The sequence below is a fragment of the Aphelocoma coerulescens genome, chromosome 8 (assembly GCF_041296385.1).
Source record: "Aphelocoma coerulescens isolate FSJ_1873_10779 chromosome 8, UR_Acoe_1.0, whole genome shotgun sequence".
Classification (NCBI taxonomy): domain Eukaryota; kingdom Metazoa; phylum Chordata; class Aves; order Passeriformes; family Corvidae; genus Aphelocoma; species Aphelocoma coerulescens.
This window is the reverse complement of record NC_091022.1, coordinates 14,361,608-14,385,273: the sequence shown is the minus strand read 5'-3', so window position 1 is coordinate 14,385,273 and position 23,666 is coordinate 14,361,608. Positions and strand designations below refer to the sequence as shown.

At 38.4% G+C, this 23,666-nt stretch overlaps 1 protein-coding gene across 6 annotated transcripts in view; it reads right to left on the bottom strand.

The window, feature by feature from the left end:
• PLPPR5 (phospholipid phosphatase related 5) overlaps window positions 1–23,666 on the bottom strand; it is a 218,906-nt gene that overhangs the window by 64,129 nt on the left and 131,111 nt on the right. Inside the window, exon 1 of one of the 6 annotated variants that reach the window (XM_069022613.1) lies at window positions 13,917–14,006. The exons of 2 other annotated variants lie outside the window; for them this stretch is intronic. In XM_069022613.1, the coding sequence (XP_068878714.1) occupies window positions 13,917–13,991 (75 nt within the window). In that variant the 5' untranslated portion in view covers window positions 13,992–14,006. Of the gene's footprint in view, window positions 1–13,916; window positions 14,007–23,666 lie in introns of those variants that run through there. 3 more of the 6 variants (XM_069022610.1, XM_069022616.1, XM_069022615.1) reach the window with 3 other exon arrangements.

Sequence of the window (23,666 nt, the reverse complement as noted above, 5' to 3'; positions counted from 1 at the left end):
AATATAACCATTAATATTGCATATGGAGATGTGCATGCACAGCTACTGCACGTTGGGACCACAGACTCAGTTCATTAAAGAGACACCAACATAGCACTTATTTATTATTTACTGAGTGCTAACAATACATTGAAGAAAAGGAAACAAGCTCTGAGCATTAAGGACCAATATGTGGCTGCTCTTCAGCTGTTACCTCAAGAATAAAAAGGGCCTAAGATTCATCTTCTCCAGAATAGCATGAAAGGAGCAACACGTTCTTGATAATGTTGTGTAAGTACTGCAGATGTGTGTTGGCCAGTGTCAAAAGCTCTCAGTATACTCAAATGGAGATGAACTCCAGAGCCTGAGATGTATCCCAGAGGTTTTTTTCCATAGCATGGAGATAAGCACTGCTCAGAGCCTGGAATACTCTTTACACACAGAGTACATGAAATTGCCTTTCCAGAGGTTGCTGCTATGAGTTTGGAGAAAGATGAGTGAGCCTGAATGAGACATCAAGAAGCCATCTGTGAGAGCACGGCTGAAATGCTACAAGCATCCCTATAAATATCTCTTGGTAAAGAACTAGTTCTGTTTTAATGATATAAAGTCTTTTTATGTAACTAGTTACTAGGCAGCCTATGAAACAGTTTCTCTGGCAGTACCCCACTGTATGCATTAGGCAGCCTGTCTCCCTCGAGCTGCTGTTCTGGGGGCATGCCTAACAACAACCTACAGGATCCCGTTCCAGACAAGCCTACCCCTGCCACATATCATCACCAATCTGTCTCACTGCCAGACTAGGGTGTCATATTCACAGCTGTGCTGGTATGGGAAGAGACAGCAAGCACACACCTCCAGGAGGAGCTCTGGACAAGAGCATTTGGCTGAGCGGCAGCAGCTCTGAACGACGGCAGCATGCCAGCCAAAGGTGAACTTCACACTTGGCGGCTGTAGGCTGAATATCCTCACTTAGCACAGTCGACGCAAACCTGCTCTCAGATCCCATTTGGATCAAACCCCACTCAATTTATACCTCCCCTCAACATGAGACAATTGCATTCGTGTTTCTAGGGCAGGGTTTTCATAGAACCATAGAATCATTAAGGTTGGAAGAGACCTTTAAGAACATTAAGTCCAACCATCAGCCCAGCACTACGACTGTAACCCCTAAACCACCAACTCTTAGCTCCTGTAAAAGGAGTAGGAATTGGGCACCATGACCATGGCCATAACAGCAGAATGTTTTTACAAAAAAGTAGTCACTGCTCTGCATAGGGCCTAGAAATGTATTCTATGGGCAATTTCTAGGCATATCTACTGACTCATGTACTTCAGATGCACAAGTAGACCTCCTCTCAAGATGTGACATCAGCAATGAGCTCGGGGAAAATTTAAACAACTTTCAATGTAAAAAGATGCCTAGATTTTAATCACTTCCAATTTACTCAGAAACAGAAGAGGAAGTACTTATGCTCATAGCTTGAATATGACTTCAAGGGATTTATTTAATACTGCATTTCTGTCACAGCCAGAAAAATTAACTCAAATATCCTTAGTTCTGAAATGGAGCTCCTGATTCTCACTATTTTGTTACTTCTATTATCCACAGTTGTCATTTGTATGTCTGTCTTCTGGCATTTTTGGCTAAAGGGAGTGCATTATACAAGTTCCAAGCAGATCTAAGATGCTACTGTATCATTACTAGCTGTCTGTTTCATTACAGGTTTCCCTGTAACTTAGGATTTATCTAGAAATACAAATGGCATATTCTGTTTCATTTGTCTTTTCCATTTATGGGTGAAGTTCACCTATACCAAGGAAAAATTACTTACCAATAAATCAGGAGATGAAAGATATGCTCTAAACTTAAAAAGAAAAAAAATCTACAAATTCAAATAAAGCTCACTAGAACTATCAGTAGCACTTATGCTCCCCAGTGCAGTAAAAATGTAGTGGCTTGTGAGAAGGTAAACAGAGAATGTGTCTGGGGAACGTGAAATTAGTCAAGGAAAAAGGAAATAAGGTCACTGTGCTGTGAAGAAAATCTTCACGGTAAGAAACCATTTTTATGTGCCAAATCTGTATAGTCTTCATAGAGGTAATGGAGGATAGAGAAGATTATGACATTTTAATGAAGAGAGAGAAAGAAAAACAAAGAATGATGATACTTTCCTCTGAGTAACTGACATTTCTATCTCCCATTTGTATCATATCTATGTATTTATCATCAATATCTATTTGTAAGGAGGGCAAATGCGCTGCATGAATATAAAGCAGGAGAGCTTGGAGTATGTGGGCTAAAGAGTATTTATAGAAACTTTGATCAATTTTCTAAGGTGAACCAGCTGATTAATTCCTGGAAGGTCCAGATTTCCTGCCCAGGTTAATAACCAACACATCGAAACACACAAATTGTTCTGGGCATGGCAGGAGCTGCCTGGGGAAGACTTTGGGACAGTCCAAAATTCCCACCGAGATAGTTCCTGTACTAATTAGTCAAACAGCTGTGAAGGTGGCAAAGAATTCATTCAACCACTTTGTCTCATGTTAGTCCATTGTTTAAATTGTCCATGATTTTGTCTCTGCAGGTGGCTGGATTGAGAGCTGCTGCAGCACCCAGTAGTGGTAGATTGGTGAGCACAAAGGCCCTGATACCCAGCTACACAAGAACTGTAGTTGCTGTGCAAAGTTGAGGAGTTTCAGACTTACTACTTACATTTCATGGCTCTTGTTCCTGCTGAATGTCATTGGGGTGAGGAAAAAATTTAAAGTTAATTTTTATAGTAATTGATACTCTCTCTACTTATGAAAACTGCTGTAAGTGAAGATCTTCCTTTTGATTTTTATCTGTGTTCCAGCTACCTCTCAGTTCCAGGTATATGCACAGAGACAGGTGCTTTTTCAAACACTACTCAGGCTTTCACAGATAAAAAAGTGTCCATTCTTATATTAGAAAGAATACTTACATGATCTAAAGCTGACAAAAATCATCAGAGAAAAATATTGCAATAACCTGAACCTTATTCATGGTGGAAATACTGAAATGTATATTCAGAACAATCTTTGGAGGAACAGAGTTCATCAAGTTATTCCATATATTCACACTATTATTCCTCTTTCTCCAAGAGGATTTATCTTACATTTTAAGGTTGGTGCTGCAGTAACTAAAAGTCTCTTTTCTCTGACATACATATTAGTTTTGATTCCAGGGTGTAAGGACAGAGGACAGACAGAGCAGTGGGAAGCTAACTGTGAACAGCAAAGGCATTCTTTGAATAACTGACAGAATAGAGATGAGTCTGGTATGTAATGTAACCTGAATATCAAACCAAACTACAGAATATCAAAGAACTTGTCTGCAGATAGGACTGATAAAACAGAGAATTTTGTACACGAATGTCTATACCTTTTTCATGTAAAATGCTAGGGAGTTTGTTCTCAGCCAAATATGTGATGTTTCCAAATTGCTTTTCTCTTACAAAAAATACTGTAAAATGGAAACATAGGAATGATTATCCTTTCAGACTTTAGATCTGCCAGAGAAATACATGAGGGGCATTTCTCTCCAACAGGAGAGAGAGCTTATCTCTCTACACATAACAGGAAAAAGGAACAGGAGAAATGCAGCACACACTGATGGTAAAGATGCTGGGGGAGAACTACTATTTAAGATAACTTGGATGCAGATCATACAGATAAAGACAGCATTTAGCGTATTTTCAAAAGCAAAGTGTGAAACCAATGACATATAAAATCTGCAGGAATAGGTTGCTATAAGCTGAGAGACACATGAGAGAAGAACAGTTGCAAATCACCCTGATTAGAGCAGGGAACGACACACTTGGCTGCTTTTGCTACCTGAAAATTCATGAGTGCCACTAACTGGTGAACTTTAGTAATGAACTCAGATGCTCTTTCCCTCTGAAGCCCAGGGCATTTACTCTCTTTACCACTTCCTTGAAATAACCTTCCACCTCACAACTGTATTAATCCACAGGCAACAAGGTCCCTGTAACATCTGCCAGGCTGTCAGTGATTGCCAACAGACAGCAACATCTATGTCAAGAGTAAATGAAATATGGGGGGAAACGTCACCACCAGACTGGAAGCAGTGCAATATATACCAACACAGTATTTTCCCCAGTGACTTCCACATATGTCACACAAATGTTTTGTTTCTTCATTCCTTGCTGACCTTCTGATGGGTGTATCATTTGTGATGATATTGAGAGCTAAATTGTGCTCTCCTGTCTTGAAATTAAATAAAATTAATTTTTAAAAAACTGTAAAACAGTTAGAACAGCATAGAGTGACAATCTTATTACCATGAAAGATGAAAGCTAAGAATTAGAGAAACTATATCCCTCTCTTTCTTAGATTACTCATTATCTGAGGATTAACATTAGAAGGACCTGGAAGCCTGTCAAACACCAAATCAAAAGCTCCCACAGGAGTTCAGACAGTAAAAAGTGTTATCAGCAGGAAGAGGATTCATGGGATTACGTTTGTAGCGACAGGATTAAGTTTTGCCCAACAAGCTGCAGTATCAGAAACAGCAAGGTCATTTTTCTGCTAAGAAGATGAGGGAAGAATGCACTTGTTTTGATGGCAGGCAAATCAATGTGGGATTAACCAATGAAAGAGTTTCATAAAATTACTCCAGTTGTGAAATCAAGGCAAATCTTAATCCTATAGTTTTATACTTTAAAAGGAGCCCACTGGAGTGAAAGAGCAAAATTCTGGTGCTGACATAAAATTCTATCTACCACGGATGTGACAGCAACTCTCTACCATAATAACAGGAAGCCCTTGCCACTCAGAAGGCATCTACACAGACACCCTCCCACACAGGCAGCTGACTGTGGGAATCTCTGCAGAAATTCACTAGAATAGTTAGTGCAGTGTAACTGTCTGGAATAATATAGATCTTGGAATGGTTTTTTGTCTTCATTTTGCTCTCTGATTTAGAATCAAAATATACAAATATGTGGAAAGTTATGTCTTAGTCTGCAGCTTGCTCTCCAGTCAGGAGAGGATTTACAAGGCAAGGCCAAATCAGCTGCAGTTCTCTGTGTACTACCAATGGCCAGGGAGGTATGAATGACACCAGCCATGCAATGGGGTAGCAATATTGCACTTGTTTTTAACCCCATGGAACCAAGTCTTCAATCCTAAAAGCTCTGAACAAATAACTCACAAATAAAACATGCAAATTTAAAGGGATTTGTTTAAATTACACACTGGTGACACTAGAATTACTGCTGCCAAGAGTTCCTCACAGGCATGGCTGGAGTGCTGTGGAGGCAGTGAGTGAGTCAAGCTTGATTGATGTATCCATGGTTGTACCTACATAGGATAAGCATCTTTTGTCCCACAGTTCATTGCCTCACTCAATGCTCAGTTGAGTGTTTAGAGTCACTGAAGTACTTTCTGGCCAGACACACTTTCTCTGTTCTTTCCAGTTTGGGTATTCCTTATCTCAACTCTGGGAGTGATCAGTCACAGCCACTATCCAGCAGTGGATGTGGAGCTGGCCCACTGTGCGTAATGGGCATTGACCTGTCATCATCTGGAATCAGATATCAGACAGCTGCTGATAAAACTTATCTAGTTGATTAATGTACTTTTTCTGTGTCTTATTAACAGTATTACTAGAACAAAACTATAGCAGAGTGAGGCCACACTGTGGTTTCCTTAAATTTATTCAGTATTGACATTTCTGTTCTGATTTTTAAAATACTCTTAATTGCCAAATATTTAAATTTTGAGTAATGTTGATTAGTTATGAGTAGACATAAACACCACACAATATTTTTTTTGTTGCAAGGATCAATTCTACCTTGTATTAATTAAGTTAGCTCACATGTCAGCCTGTGAAATTTACTATTTCTAAATATTTTTTGCAGAAAAAGTTAATTGCACTAGTGTTCACCAGAAGTGCAAAGAAGAAGCATAGATTATATCACATATATATCAAAACTAATTTGTGTGTAAGAATAGCTGCATTTCAAGTTGTCTTGAACACCCAATCTGCAGAATTTCTGATGGTTTTTGGGGAGCTGGGCTGAATACACTGTAATGGCTTTCTTCCCAGCCTTTAGCTGCTGCTTTTCTTTCAACTGTATCCTAAAATACATTAAGTACTTTCCTCGTGTGACTATCTAAGCAAATTCTGTATTGCCAAAAAGATGTGATACAACTACAGATGGGAGCAGGTATCATTCTCCTTTTTCAGGATCAAAGCGGTGCACAATGTCAGCAGTAGGAGAGTCTCTATGACACTGCTGCATAATAATTTATCAATTATTTCCCACTTAGAGAAATTTGATGGAGGCTGGCATGTATAAATCTCTATATTCTATTTCTTCAGATTCCACTTTTTTCTTCTATTTCCTTCAGGCCAAATAGACTTAGACTCAGCTAATCTAAGACTAAAACCTGGCATTATTTCTGCTGAAATAAAATTCACTGACAGTTCTCAGCTTCTGCATAAGACCTAATTTGTGCATATTAATGTGTGCAAAAAGTCACAATTAAACTTCAAAGAACTCAATCATGATAATCATCTTTATACTTTGTTAAAACTTCCTCCTAATCTCTGTTCACTAAAAAAAAAAAAAAAAAAAGAAAGAAAACTTCCAAGACACGGTAAATAATTTACGCAAAAAAAGAAAGAATGCAATTTTTTTTTCATCAAGGAGGTTTAAGTATAGACCTGTAAGTGAAGGTATATGAGTTGATGAGCTGTGTTCTGGGACTGCCTGAATACCAAAACACTGCCTGCACTGGCCACCACATATGCTGAATCATTCAGACCCATCAAATAAATTTACAGATTTCAAACTAAAAGTGAAAGAGGGACTCTTTGTAGTCTTTACATCCTTTGCTGACAAATTATGTACTTTATGTGCAAATGGAATATGTCACTAAGGGTGGGTGGGAACTTCAGGATTTTCTATCTATTATCTAAAAGCATTTTCACAGGAGTATATAGCCATACTATAACTTTAGGCCAAGTAAACAGAAAATATAACCTCAATATGTGTTTGTGCTTTGGATCTAACCATGAAAGACTCATTGTCTAAATATGTCATTGCAGCCAGTGATTCAGAAGTAGAATATTTCCATCTGGCAACAGATGATCAAGATGGATCTTATTTGCAGGAGAGTCTTCTGCTAAAAGAACTAGTCTTCACAATCTGTATAATCAGATAAACAGGGTCTTTCTAGTATTATTGCCATGAGAAATCACACCAGAACTTTATCTCACAAGTTCAATCAACTTTGTATACACCTACACTCCTGCTTAATTAAACATCCTTCTATGTATCACAGCCACTTCTGCATTTCACTGCTAATTTTCTCATTGATAACATGCATTTTATATATGTAACAGCTGTACAGTTTTCCTAACATGTTAGTCAGTGCTATCTATCATTCAATATGCTGTGATGAGCTTAGCAGCAGCTGTCCTTATTGACTGAGGGATGCTTGCAGCTTCCTACTAGCATTTGCCAAGGATTTGCAAAGCCATCACCTCAGACTGAACCTACTGCATTGTTTCACATGTTTTCAGTCACTCATTCACAAGAGACAGTGTCTGTGGGAGTGACAGATGGCTGCTAACCAAGTTGGTCTATCCTATTTCCTCCCTCACCATAACAGGTATGTGGTACCTGTCACTGACTTTCTTCTCCAAAGGTTTGTGGAAGAATATTCCAAAGCTCAACACACCCTAAGTAAATTCAATATTTACTCCTTGCAAAAATCCAACAGATTCTGTTTCATGGTAACTAGGGGAAAAAAAAAAAAAAGGTAACTTTCACTAAATTACTTGTTCTTTGGGAGTCATTCACTCAGCTCCAAAGAAAAGGGCTTAAACATCAGTTCTACTGGAAAGTTATGAGTCATCAGATAAGAGAAATCAGCTCTCCCATTTTTATGTGATATGGTAAACAAGAAAAGCACTGCAGAATTAATTCAGTGCTTGCTTTGGTCACAGAATCTGAAGTGGCTGTTGCCATGGGTACATAGAATCAAGTATTTAAAGGGGACTTGAGGACATGAAGGAGGAGAAATGACAACACATCATGGAAGATTCAAGAACTGTAGATGCCTGAAGAAAATGATTATCTGAAACACAGAGACACAGGAAAAAAAAGTAGCCATTCATGCAATGAATACAAGGTAAGAAAAAAGACACCTAATTGTACTATCAAGGTGGAGAAATAAAAAGCAGAAACTGGCAGGCACACCAAGAGGGAAAGAAGAGCAGCTGGGTCCATAAGAAGAGAAAGGGGCAAGGAAAATAAGCAGGATCATGAGGAATGAATTGCATTATACAGAAAATCATAACAGAGATGAGAAATGGACAAAAATAAGGGATGAAATATCATGGCGTCCTGCAGTGGTAGGGAGGAGAAGAGAGATCCAACAGGCAGGAATTGTGCAGCAAGATTGATTTATTTAATTATTTTACAAACTCTTTTATAGACTTTTTTCTTCATAGTCTAATTGGTCAAAGGATCAGCCACCCCTTAGGGTGATTGGCTAAAATCCTAAAACATCCATTGTCAAAATATTTTTCTACCGTACTATAAACAAAGCTTTGTGAGGTCGCAGGTGTTCACAGCTTATAGAACTCTACTAATATCTTCCATGAGAGAGAAAAATATCTCACCAGACTGGAAAGAAGCAAGAAAAATTCTTGCTAGCAGCATATTTGTATCCACAATGAAGAAACAGCAGATAGAGGATGACAAGCAGATTTACAACACAAAAACCAGGTATGTAGGAATGATTGAGGATTTTCACTGAAGAGTCTATGAGCAAATCATCAAAGCTGATCTGGAGGAAAGCAAAGATGGTGTGGCAGGAGCAAGAATACTTGTCCTGAGCTACAAAAAGTTCTCATGGGAGAACAGAAGCATTCATTAATTCTACTTCATGCTGATAAATGTCACTGCAAAGTTTCATCAAGAACAGGATCAAAGAGCTGCCAGCTGGGAAACACTGACTTCTCTGGTCTTTAATGGAATTTTTCCAAACCCAGGAGAAGGAACATATATGAAATACAGGATTAAATAAACTTCAAGGTGACTCAATGCCTAATCTTAGAAGGAAGGGTTTAGGTTGCTTGGCCACTCAATAGAGGACTTTTTTTCTGATGAGATATGTTAAGGAACGGATTGTAAGCAGACACAAAAGATGATATTAAGTAGTGTCATCAAGTGAGTCAGTGACATAGCTATTAAAATCTGACTTTTAAGATAAAGTAGCTAAAAAAACCCCAACGGTAAGCAACACCTGAAAAGTATTTGCATTAAGGTAAAGAACCTCTAGAGGGAAAGCTTGTTGAAATAGCAGTTGTGATGAAGATACCAGTATCAAAAAGAACTTGCTAGGCTAAAAAGGGATGTAAATCTAAATAAAGTGAAATTACATTTCTGAATTAAAGCTGTAACAGATTCTAAAGAAATAAGAAGGGCTACTGTGGATGAAGCAGAATCCAAGTGGGCCAAATCAGTGTGTAAAAGCAGTTCTACTGAGTAATGGCAAAATTGTGTGATCACCACAACTGCCTGTTGGGTCTTTACCATAAGATCAGAAAATGTCCATGTAAGTGTTCTTGCCTCAAGGCACTTACTAGAAAATAAACGGCTTGTAGGCAGCTAACAAAGACTACTGTGACAATGGCAGTACTTGAAAATGTGCAATGACATAATTTCAACAAACCGCTGAAAGCTTTAGCATGCTCTGGAAGAACAACTGTGTGGGCAAAGAGGGATGCAGCCTAAAATGACTTCTATGCAATTAAGCATACAGCTCAAAATTTCACACACACTGGGCTGGAAACTGACCTTTAAAAAAGTTTTTGACTATGGATATAGCCACGATCCATCTTCAGTTTAGTGAGTTATATTTCTACTGGGCTTCTAGCTAACTTCCCTAAACAAAATGAATAAATGCTAAACACCGCACAGTAAAAAGGAGTGTAAATGCACCCCACCATCACAGTCAGTCACAAATTTTTTCTGGTCTTGTCTTAACTAGCATTAATATAGTGTCTGTTCCTGAGGTCCAGATGCTATTGCAGTTTAAACAGTACAAGAAATAGATGGAAAGACAAATTAGCATCTTGCTGCACATCTTTAAAAAGAATGTATTATGAATAGACATTTATCAAGGTAGACAGCACTAGTAATAATAGAACAGGCGGTTACTACCTCACTGAAATCTGACACTGATGTTTGAAGGACAACTTGAATTGTGATATTTGAAAGATTCTGGAAGAGGACTTAATGGTTCCTGATCAGGGCATTTTTTTTCTTTCTTTTTGTCATTCTTAGAAAGGAAGGACTAACGACCTTGCTTTTACTGTTGAAATGAATTGGACTTTTGGCCTTAATGTGCAGAAGGACAGACCTCAAGATATTGCTATTTTCTGAACAAGTTTTTGGCTTTACTTTGGGGATATCACTTTGCATACTTTTGTGCATAATTTCAAATACTTGCTGATGCGATTACTTGAGATGGAATTAATACTTTTTAAAAACGGTCTTTGGAATTGTTTACATTGGTGTCCATCCAGACTTACTAGTTAATGAAGTACTAGCTTCAGCTGTCTTGAAAACCTGTTTCTTACTTATAGAGAATTTTAAAACAGATTTTCAAGTTGCTCAAAATGAGATTTCAAGTAACAATGGATTGGTCTCCTGGCACTTCAAACAGGTACATCAGAAAAATTTTTCAGAGTATACAGCAGTTAGGAATGGGCATGATGGATTAAAAAAGACAGGGAATAAGTACTGCTGACACCCCAGGTCCACCAGGTGAGCCTGTCTCTGGGTAGTCTTACACTGGCTAGTTTCTCACCAGTCTCACCAGTCAATCTCTACCAAGATGTCTCTCCATTTCAGTCTGAATAATTGCTTTCTTCAAACTATCCAAAGATACACAAATATGTAATTGATGATTTCCAAGAATAATGAGTTTTTCTAAGTATTTCTAATGTACATAAACCTCAGAGCAGATAGGTAGTAGAAAGCTAGTAGGAAGCTGAAGGTCATAATTCCTGTAAGGAGATCCCTTTGTGTTTGGATTTTATGAATGGTACACCAAGAGTGACACATATTAGGAAATATCTCTAGTAGAAGAAAAATTACATTGTCATTATTGAAAATAAAATACATTGCCAAGGTTGTTTCCTTTCTAACATATTAGACCCTGTATCCTGGGGGAGGGGCTGGGCAAGAGGAAGTTGAAAACAGCCATGCTTTCCAAGTAGGCATTACTACAGGGAATGACACTTGGTTTAGAACCCCATATTCCTGTATTTCACACATACTTAGCACCCCTCAGTTTCATTATTGAAAGTCTTTTTCCAGGAAACAAAGGCATATGGCTTGAGAAAGATTTCACACAGAAGATCAAGATCTTTTAGCAATAGCTACCTAAGTGTAAATTTGGAAAAGAAGCTAGTACCTGTGTCCTTTGTACTTCTATCCATTGCTGTTCTCTATACCTGTATCTCTTGATGTTCCCAATGCCTTTTGTTTCCTTCTGTGTCTGAACCATGATGACAAAGGTGCATCTGTTTCTCAGAGGTCTCAGCTCTGGGCATACAAACTGCTTTGCTCTTCCATCACATTGGCCAAAGGCCATGTACTAATTTTCCATTGAGAATTCAGTTGTCATTGGGATGATGTGCTTTAGTTATGTCACTTTATTGACTGTTATTTTAGTTAGGAAAAAATATTTCTGTAAGCACTTTAAGCTCTTCCTTTTCAGACTGTCTTATTAGATCCCATTCTGGGTGTCTAGCTTGGAGTGAGGGACTATGTTAGGCAGAAGGGCATTATAGCCATCTAGCAGTACATCAGTATAAATCAGGGACTTCAGCAGAAATGCTTTGGTCACTGGGGCATTTACTGGATTTGCTGTTTCCTTTTCTATTTTCAAAGAAAAAGGCTTTGTGAAAGGGAATTTTTGGTGGCTGGAGAATCTGGAGAATGAAATATGCTTTACCATTTTTCTCTGATAAATATTACTGAACACCTATTTAGTATTCTACATTTTTATAAAACTAATATTCTGAACCAAATCCTAATACTTCAGTTTTATCCAACTGCCTTCAGTGGAACATTTTGTATAAAGGAAGCAAGTATTGTGTGGATCAACATCTTCAACATTTCCTTCAATTTTAGCTGTCAATAGAAATTTAGAAACATTGGAAGCACTATGTAAGAAAGACCAAAGACCTATCTAGTTTTATATCTTTTCTGAACAGCCACTGCTGCTCCAGAAAACATTTAACTCCAATAACGTATTGTTTAGTAGAAGGATGAACTTCTTCCTATTCTGAGTAGCTGATCATTTTATGCCCCAAGGTTTAAACATTCTTGGTGCTACAGTGCATTCAAATGTATGTAAAGTTCAGTACAAAAAAGCATGTATAGAACTGAACAGCTCTACTACAGAAAATCCAACTTCTATCAAAATCCAAAAATCATTTGTGAGTTTGCAACTGTATACTAGAAGAAAAACCCACTTGCAGAAAATATGCAAATATAGATTTAAAAAAAAATCCAATATATTGCCTTCCAGTACACTTTATTCCCTGCTCACAAAGCCCTTGACATCAGCAAAAACATTACTGTTTACATCCTGCAAGCTTTGCACAGATTCATCCTGTTAGATGAACACCCTTAGAAATCAGACTCCATTTTTCCAGGGAATTTGTATCCAGTTTTGCTACAGCTGTGTGATGCTTTGGCTCCTTATTTACATACCAATCCATCACTCACTGCATACAAAAAGCATTTTGTAAGCCGCACAAATACACATGTACAGATTTCAGAAAAGGTAAAGTCTGTTGTATGTCCTACACTCTAAAGATTCTGAAGACACAGCAAGGCTGCATATCAACCTCTGCTCTGCAGAGCAATCTTTAGCTATAATTAGTCTTCCTAAATAATAATCAGCATTTCATCTATGTGAGTTCTTGTAATATATTCAATTCCCCAATGCATTAAAAAACATTTCACTGCATATTTCAATCTCTCGTTCATTTCTTCCCGAGGATAGATAATTTTAGGTAATTAAAAATATTAAAAATTATTGCCATCCTTAGCAACATCAGTTACTCGTTATGCCTGTTAAATCAACATTAATAGAACCAGGTACAAAGTAACAAGAGTCTTTAGGAAGTATCCATATGCATTAGGCCTTTATGTAAACAAACTACCTTATGCGCTTTTAATGAAATTAAATGCTCCTGTTGAAGGAAAATAAGGTGCCCAAAGTATTTTAAAAAGGCAATGAAAGGAAAGGGCAGTGCATGGCAGAGGACTGGACTGAGCAGAGCCAGGACGATGGGCAGCACGGCAAGAGGCTGCTCTCGGTGGCTGTCTGCCTGCACACAGCTGCTGCCAAGAGTAAGAGGAATAATGGGATAAACATGGAAAGCTCTAATAGCATGTGACTGCTTCTACATTACATGAACTTACTGAGAAAATAAAAAAAAAAGCACCAAATATTTGAGGGGTTTTTTTGACTGAGCAAGTTTGGTGCATAGTCACTACTGAATGCACTGTGTCGATGCAATGGAAAATCCCAACAGGAATTGCTGGTGCCAACTGAAACAGGATTATGCACACATGACTGACAGTCCCTCACAGCCAAGTAAGGAGCAAGGCAAATCACTGTTGATTGAGTTTTATAAATCAATTATTCTCAAAAGACAACAGACTTCTACCTCCCATAGCAGAATTCCTGTTTGACTGCCCAGACTCCAGGGCTAGGAGTGGATGTGGGCCTTGGTGTCACTCTTCTTGTGTCCCAGGCCCTGCCACCACCGCCCACGCTCGTCCCCCGCAGCCGCAGCCCGGGCCCATCGCGCTTCGGGCAGCCCTGGCCGGGCCCCCTTGCCTCACCCTCGCCATCAGTCCGCACTGCACACGGATCCCCCGAACAACAGTCGGGAAGCTGGATAAAACTACTAACGACATATTCTTGCACCACGAAAAGCCATGAAGAGGACGGGAGCAGAGGCCGACGAGACAAGAGGCGCAGCTGAGCGGAGGGAGCGCGGGGTGCCCGCCGCAGAGCCAGCGCAGCGCTCGGCAGACAGAGGGCTCCAGCCCCGCGCAGCAGCGCCCGCAGCCGGCACAGCTCCCGGCGAACAGCGCAGCGACTGGCCAGGCGCAGCAAACAGAAACCTGTCCGGACATCAGGGTTAACCTATTTGTTGACTTGAAAGAATAAATAGGCTGCATGATTTCTCTTCATTCATTTCTCTTCTCTTCATGTGTGGAGATCAAACCTTATCCTAGCAGGGGAAAAAAAAAATCTATGGCGCTTCTGACTGAGGAGCTGCAGAGACTGAAATAAAATGGCTCATGTCCTTTTTGTTTCTGTGCTACATCCACCACACAGATAAAAGCAGACAGCAGAGTAGGAATCATGCTTGGGTTCATGTGCCCGTGCACTCTGCATTAGTGACATATCGTAACGTGTTCTGCTTGAGTGAACACAGTGAAATACTTGTCCTCTCTCTTATTAAAGATGCTCTTGAAAAACATGCCTGGATGTCAGTCTCTGCTTCCATCTTCTCCTTTACTGAGTGCTTTCTAGGCTATAGAAAAACTGTGAAGGAGCCAAATGCAGACAAAAATGAGCCTTAGTACCAAAGAGCAGTACTATCTTGTTGATAATACCACCTCAAAAACATTTGAAACAGCTACTTAATCGAGCCTAACATGAAATACAGAAGCAATCTGACTGGCCTGATTTTGAGTGTGTGCTGGGATTACTCCCTTCACTGCAGTACAGTTGCTTCTGAAGTGTGCCACTGCAAGTAGATCAGCTCTATTCTAAATTAAACAGTCTTCAGAAGCATATCCAGCCTATACCCCACCCTTTATATTGTGCCTTGCAATATATGTTCTCTAGAGGGTAATACAAACAATTATTATTTCTTTTTTATTGCAGTCGTTGTTAGATTTAAGAAAAAAAAGAGCAAGGTTTCTTTGTGCTTAGTACGGCATGTTTATCCAGTTTGTGGTACATCCATTGATTAGTTTTGGGTCCTTAATTGTACAGTAGAGGCTAATTGTACAATAGAGGACAAACGTATATCCTTTCTCTCACTTCCCCTTATACACTAACATTTTTACTCTCAGGGCACCAACAAGCAGGCTAATTGTAAGTGCATGAATATGAATATGGATTGACACACATGAAACTGGGCAAAATTACAAAGGAGTGTGAAGTGTACACATGCGTGGGCAACCTTCACATGCAGTATGCACAACTGAGATGCAGCAGTTACAGAGGCAGACATCACTTTATCTGAACCAAAAGCTGTCTGTAGCTGTAACTGTAAAGAAGACCCCAAGAACTCTGCTGATTTGTTGATCCCCCATGAGAAAATGTCATTGAATGTAGTATATACTAACACATTTTGTACAGTTTTGTAGTATTTACTCTAGAACACCAATGATATTCCTACTGAATTTTATATATTTTTGCTTTTCTTTAAAGCTTTATGCTATTTCTGTATGATATTGTCCACTTGAAAAATGAACATTATCGGCTTTATCCAAATTTAGAGAATTTTGCATATGAGATATTTTATATTCTTAATATTTTTCTTCTTCAGTATTTATTGTAAAAAACAACCCTCCAGCCTTCAATAGAAATTCTAGCAAGGCTGAAATCACACAGAGAAACTCTCAATTTATGACTCGTACTCTGAAGATGAAAGATTTTCTCTAGCAGAGATATTGTCCAAAATAGGGAGATTTTACTCCTCATGATGTTCAGTGACACACAAGGCAAATTCATTTGTTCAGAAGGAAAAAAATCTAAAGGGAAGGAGAATTGCTCTAATGTCCCCTGTAACACGACAAACCACTGGTGCAGAGTGCTGCTGGTGCTGTGAAGCACAAACTTGTAGGCAGAAGATGCCCCGTTGTCACAACTGTAACTGCAGGCAAACCATTCCGAGCAGGCTACAAGCAGCAGGCCTTCCCATGGCAGCATCCAGGGAATGTATCCATGTAAGGCCTGGGGTGGTTACAACCCTTTCTCTTTGGACTACACATAGAGAGAGAATTGTATATTTATTTTCCTGCTGAATTTGAAAGGTTAGAATGAGGTAAATGCAGCATTGGAGCAGAAGTGAATTTAAGGGATTGCTGGAGTTTTTGCATATTTCAAACCTAGTATAATGAGGTGTTCTTCACTCTTTTGCCTGAAAGTTCAATTTATTTCAAGAAATCTATTTAAATTAAGCAGGAAGATTTGAAACATACCATTCTTAAAATGTGTGTCCCTATTCTCTGACTGTTTTTTGTTAATAGAGATATCTGAAGTAGGCCATGAAAACAGTATATGTGTATATTTATATTTATATTTATATTTATATTTATATGCACAAATTAGATTTTGAGTGAATATAGCCATAACAGCTCTTCACAAGGTAGTACATTAGTACATTCAGAACTTAAGACTATCATATATTAAAATATCATAGCACTGTAAAAAGAAGGAGTATGTAATCTCAGTAAAAATGTCTATTTTAATTACACCGCCAGCAATTTGAAATAGAAAATTAGCATTTTAGAGTTCATTTTAGAGCTAAGGATGAGAGGTGCTAAAAACACACAGTGCCATATCATGCAGATTTTCCTCTTTGGTTAGCTTTGCTTCTGTGGTAATGGGAGTCAAATTTTTCTTCTCCTTTATAAATAGAAAACTATCAGGACCAAGTCAGTAATTTTCAAGGGGTCCATTATCCTATTACAGAGAAAGAAATGTAACAGTTTATTAGATATTTCAGAGCAAATGTAGCTCTGCACTGAACCTGCATCACACAATGCTGTCCATACCTGGGAGTTTAACGTTAGAATGCAGTTAAAATGACCAGCTCTTACCGAGAAAGGACAAGAAGTTTAACCCCAAATGATTTATCATATCTTTTATCCCTGAGAAGTCTGTGGGCAACAAGAGTGTCCTTCCTGGAACAAGGACAAAGAAGGTTTCTGTGCTGAGCTGAATTGCCCCACCAGTCACCATGGTGGGGCCAAGAGCCATGAAATCAGTGCTGCCTGGTGTGCTTTCACAACTGCAGTGCAGAGAAACCTTTACACAATCACAAGCTGCTGTAACAAGGAGCAATCTACTCTGTGAAATACAAGCTTGTGATTTCATACTTCCTATGAAATGTCATATGTGTGCATTTCTTCCACAAACATAATTTGACATGACATTAATTGAAGATACATTCTAAAGACTGCAACTCTCAGTGGATCTTAGTTCAATGCTATATATGTGGGATGCATTCTTTTCAAATTAATCCTGACACTTTAAGAGACAGATTTTCCCTGGCATAACCTGGGGGATAAAATACATGCCAAGGCCTGAGTTTGTCCAAATTTAGTTATTTAACTGAAGTACCTCAGCTAAGAGCTTCCAACTATAACTTGTTGACTACAAAAGTCAACAGAACTCGGGGAGTATATCCGGTCCTCCTAAAACCTGAGTTGATTTCTGGAGATGCCTTTGTCTCAAAGAACACACCCACTCTTTCCATTGACTACATGGAAAACTTGGGCACTGAGTACCTAAATTTGGGCACAATTAATCTGTGCCCAGATATCTGGCCCAGATGTCTGTGGCTTCCATGTGACATGGAAGAATACAGCACTAAGGGAGAGTAATGTTGCACAAAGGACAGGAAAACAGAACAGTGCTCATGAGACATCCAAGAACTTTGCAATACCCATCTCACTGGGGAGGTGGCAAAATCACCCCTCTTTTCTTCTGTGAAAGATGTTTAATACAGCTTTACCATAAGTCCTTTTTTCCTTACACAGCTATTTTCATTAAACACAGATCACTGCACTGCTGGGCTGATAGCATTAAAAAAATATCAATTGACCATCAAACACTCCATAATGACCAGTTTTCTTTCCAGCATTAAAAGGCTTTATATAAATGACAAAATGGACTTATTCTCCAGGCGACCTTATGTATTTTCACCACAGCATATTTTGCACTATAGGTGCCAAGATAGTCTTGCCTTTTCAAGTAGGAGGGGGAAAATCCTGACAGAAGAAGATGAAGACAACTTTGTATATTTCAAAGTAAATATTCCCTTTGATGCTGCATCTTCAGAGCAACTGCTCCTGTTTTCCCAAATCTCATGTTTGAGGCAAGCACACAGGACATTTAGAGAAATATGATCTTATAGGGTCCTTTGTCTAGTTCAAATTTTAAAATTAATATGACCTAATAGATACAGTAAATAAATGTCTGAAACACACGTAAGGGAATGAGTATTTTGTTCTTACAAAGTGTTCTAAATGGTCTTCTGTATTACAAGTATAATAAGTCAGCTCCTTTACTTAGTGGAGCTCTACAAATTTGCTGAACTGGTAACCTTTTCTTTCTCTAATGTATAGTCTGAAGAGACATAAAAACAAAGCACTAGACTATATTTCCAAATCCTACTGGAAATGAAAGAAGCTGCTCTGAAATCCCAGGATGCAATATTTGGTTCTAGTGGTTTTTGCATACAAGGTGGCTAGGTTTTCAGTAGTTCCTGCCAGGAAGGTATTTTGAAAGATTCATTAGATGCATTGATTTCAGTCATATGCTATTTTCACTGGCTTAAAATAAAAATGAAGGCAGAATCAGGCTATTTTCTGGTTCAGAATGCAGCTGTTCTCCCCCTGATGGCATAACTAATTAATTTAATAATACTCAAAGCATTCTAAACCAAGATAGTCTAGCAATTTCCAGTTGTCCATTATTTTTTTAGTTTCCTCTCATAATCAGGCTTGATTGAGAGAAAATGGGAGGAAAAAATACATACATTATGCACGTGTAATCTGATCTTTGATGACATTTCCCTTCATTCAAGCAGAGAGACAGAATAATTTTCTCCTGGCTATGCCTTCTTGAGTCTGTCTTTCTCTTTCTGCTTAAAAAGATATGTTTTATAGTAATGGTCCAACATTATGTGGTACTGAAATGATGTGAGCAATACCAGTGGGGCAGGAAACATCAATACCATTATAGCAAAGTTTGATGCTTTGAAAGCTGAATCCAAATTTCAGAAGGGAACATTGGAAAGTTCTCTTAAAAAAAAATCTCAGGCAATTCTAGACAAAACGTCCCTGTAGGTATAACAAATAAATATGAGCTTTATGGATGTATGATTTAACTTATTTCTCCCATTTGCCCTGTTTTTCAGCCTAAAAAGGAGACCATATATTCATTTCAGTAAGCTGTTTCTTTAGAAAGACAAAGGAAAGCAGTTCCTCCTGAAATACTTTAAAATACAATTTGACTGAAGTCTTTACCTTCAATTGGGCCCAGATTTTTTCCTTTTAAGTGTAATACAGTACTAACCTAAAAAAGGTGATTGTATTAAAATAGTCAGGTTTTACATGGTACATTACCTACATAAATAGGTAAATATTTTTATAGAAATATTGGGTACTTTCCATTAACCATAGTTAAACTATAGTTAAACAGTTTACTATTTACATAGTTAAATTGTTTACTATTTACATAGTAAACTATTTCCTTTATTTCTTTGCATTTCCTAAGAAAACATGAAGAAACCAAACATGCATTTTTGTTTATTTGTTCTTGCTCAGCATAATTGTTTACTAAGCAACACATTTTGAAGGGATTGTGGCTGTTTTAATAAATACCATTAGTGTCCCAGGCACTTGACAGAGCATAATTGCCTGGAAATTTTGAGGGCAGAATCAGTAACTGAAGATGTAAAGGTTTCCCTTAGGCATCCCAGGGAAACTTCTACCATCTGAGCTGAGCAGTAACCAACATTTCCACACACACCCTGGCTGCACTCATATAGAACAAGTTGCTTAGGCCCAATTCTCATCAACAACTCTCTCACCAACCAGCAGAAGGCGAACAGCACAGCACATGGAGCAGGTCAGTATTATTTGAAGGCACTGATGTTATCAAGTATAAGCGAGTAATTAATGCCATCTGCAGCATTTAATTGCAGGTGAGGATTCATTGGAGCAAAAAACTCAGCAGGATTCTTCCATCTGAGGTTAAACACTCGAGACTGGAAGCGAGGGCAAACGACTGCTGCTGGTTTTCAACATTTTTTACAGAGAAACTCTTGAGGGAAATGATGTTGTCCTGACATACTGATAACTGTAAAATCAATTCCAGATAAAAATAGCACTAAAAGTAGTGTTTCACTCCCCAGACTTTTGAATAGGTTGAGGAGGTAGAAAAGGTCAAGGGTGAGGAACAGCTATGCATACTTCCTTTTCATTTTTGCATTTAATGCCGTATTAATGCATGTCCCATTATATCAGGAGTAATCTGCACCTCTCTGCTCTGTATCTTATTGAAATTCTTCTTTCTTGGGGTGGGTTAACTAGCAGAAAATAACTCAGAAAAATGCTCTCTTCTCCTTTTTATTGTGAAGTAACCTATTCACTATAGATCTTGTGGTAGCAGGGGTAACTTTTGAATCACTGCAACTTGCATCTACAGAGCCATGTGGCAATTGTCCTCCCTCCTATCCCTAGAGTCCACACAACTCCTCAAGTAAAAACCCACAGAGGAATACTACACTTAACCTGGCAAACTTCTCTTACATGCCAGAGGTATGTTTTTAGGAATAGATTTTATAAATCACAAGTGACTGTAATTATTTCTTTTACCATGACTTAAGAATCAACTTCCATTTCTCCCATATTCAACCATTTCCCAAAATAAAAAAGCTGATCTTACTCAGAACTGATATCCAAGACATTTGATCATTACACTGCTAACACTACTGGTTCACCATATTTTCATAACAGGAACAAATCGGAAAAATAGCTGATGTATATAAAAAAAATCTCAGCATTACTTTGCCAACCCTTATTTCTTGTCTTTTCTATTTTAAATTTTAAAAGACTCCTTAGAGATTCAGAATATATTGAGGAAAAAGTACTTGAGAATTTATGTATAGCAAAAGATGATAAATTATTACATACATATAATAATCTTAAGTGTTACATTTAAAGGGAAAATCTGTGAGATAATTCATAGAACAGTGCTAATAATAATGACCCATATTTCTTGTTTTGTGACATTTCTACATGAAAAAAATCATCCCATTGTGTCATTAAAAATGTGTCATTGCATTAAAAAAGACACTAGCCATGGAAAATACCCATTGGAAGTCACAACCTCAGGTTCACTGTTTCCTAGAGGAACTTTATATATTATTTGGAAATTCTTCTGGAGACACAGAAGAAGCTAAGAATTGCTGTGTTGTCATTCAGTGATAGTGTGACCAGAAGAGATCAGACAGAGTAGGGGCTGAACCTCTTGTTACCACACCTAATCCTAAAAATTCTAGGGACAGTAGAAGAGTCCCATAGCTCCTCTGGGAAGAGGACTCAGTCAATGTTGTTAGAAATTGTACCCAACTGAGTATCTTTAGAGTTATAGTAACTCACAATAACAACAACAGACTTTCTTCTAATGATCTCACAGAATTAATTATGGTTTACATAACACTCATACCATCTCCTAAGACTGCAAAGGACATTGCCTCCATTTTACAAAGGCGTAAACTTCATCACAGAGAGCTTATGAGAGACAAAAAGAAAAGTGTGGAAAAACATTACTGACAGAAAAAACAACTTTTTTATGTTCTGTGCCAATGCCACCTTTCTGCTTTTTAGAAGGTGATTTTATAATCCTATTTTTCTAGGTTTTTGGAATATCACTCCTGGAAAGAGTCACATAAATGAGTGGGAAACTGAACCTCTTGAGGAACAAACTAAATACACACAAGGAATTCTCAGATGTACAAATTAAGCAAACTGAAAACCAGACAAACTTTCCCTAATCCTCTGTGTAGAGCTCCTGCTTCGTCAAACAGTTGATGAAAATATTCCAGGCAAGAAATGAGATTACTTAGTTGAGAATGCCCATGAAAACACAGAATTGTTTTGAACAAGGAGAGGTGAAGGTTGATCCCCTGTACCTGTCAGTATCTCTCACCACATCTTTGATACACCAGATATCCATTACATGTATTCTAAATGAAAGGTTGGGTCAACAGACTGGAAAAGTGTCCTTAGGTGTCAGTTCACAATATTGATAGAAATGCACAGAAGCACATTTTAAATGCATTTTCCCAACACTTAAAAACAATCAAATTGGATGGTATGAATTTGATGTAGAACAACATACCTGCATATCTGAGAAATCTAACTAGGCAAGGGATTAGGGAAGCAGGACACTGGTGATCTGTTTGTAATTCCATCTCCATGCATAAACTGCATGTTTCTTCTGCCAAACTTTGCAATAAGAGATACTGCTTTCCACTATGTTCCTTATCTGACCCAGCTAAAGTGGTGTTTGAGCTGCCTGCACTGCAACATCCTACTGACTCCAGCACCCTGAGATTGCTATCCTGGATTCTATTAGCTGGTCACAGATAACAGATCCCTCCCCACAGACAGCAGTGGAGTTACTAGGATGAGAGAAAGAGAGGCTTCCTGCCTATGTCTTCAGCCACTTTCTTGAAAAGTTCCGTGCTAAACTGCTGAAGGACAAAGAGATAGAAGGACAGGGCAGGACAGGATGGGGCGAGACAGATGGGACTGCCGGTCATACCTTGGACAGCTCCTCAGCATCACTTCTGCTGGTGAACACGGGATGGTGCCACAGCAGTGACCTGGGTACAGGTAATATTTCGAGGGGTATGGTAAGCACAGGGCATGGGCCCAAGTGAAGAGAAGGGTGTCATATTGCTCTTCACTTCAGGGCTCAGTCTCCTGGTTTCTGCTTTCTGTCTCAAGTAACTCCTGCCCTAAGCACAGCTGGTTGGCTGGCAGTACGCAGGAAACAGCACGAGAGGGAAAAACAAAGAATTGCAGCACTGTGGAGAAAGGTGCAGGGAGTCTGGAAACAGATTATGTCAAAGGTAAACAGAAGAGGGTGAAAACCTTAAAATGGAAGACTAGAAGAGCTGGATGACAGAGAAGGATAAGGAAGGCAGGATAGGGAGGAGGCAAGAAAAGTAAGAAACTAGAGGGGGGAGCAAACAAGACTAGGTAGAAAACAAGAAAAACGGTTTGTAGAAAATTGAGTGATAGAAGTGGGATGGTGAAATGGCAAGGAAAATGGGGAAAATGTGTGAAAGATATATGAACAAGAGATGCACAAGCATGTGGAGAGCATAAAATAAAATGGGAACATACAAAAATGTGTATCAAGAACTGAATTACTGAAATAGGTAACCCATATTACAGGCAGTGATACCTGCTTTGGGAATATCACATCAAATCTCCAAACCTCACATCTATATCCCAAGACAAATCAATATTTATTATTCCAGCCACTAATCCATTAACAGATGAATGGATACACTTCAACTCCCGGGAAAATGTTAATACTTTCCATCCTCTCAACAATGATCATAATCTTGACAACACAGCAATTTAAAATGTAGCATTTTAACCTGTTTAATTAAGATGATAGGGGCATTCATTGCTTTTAATTTTGCTTTTGTGCTATAAATAAACCAGTTGCTGATATCTGAGATCCAGGAGTCATCAACAATTTTCATCTGGTACCAAAGATGTTGACAGGGTTCATCTGCATATTCATCAAGTTGCATG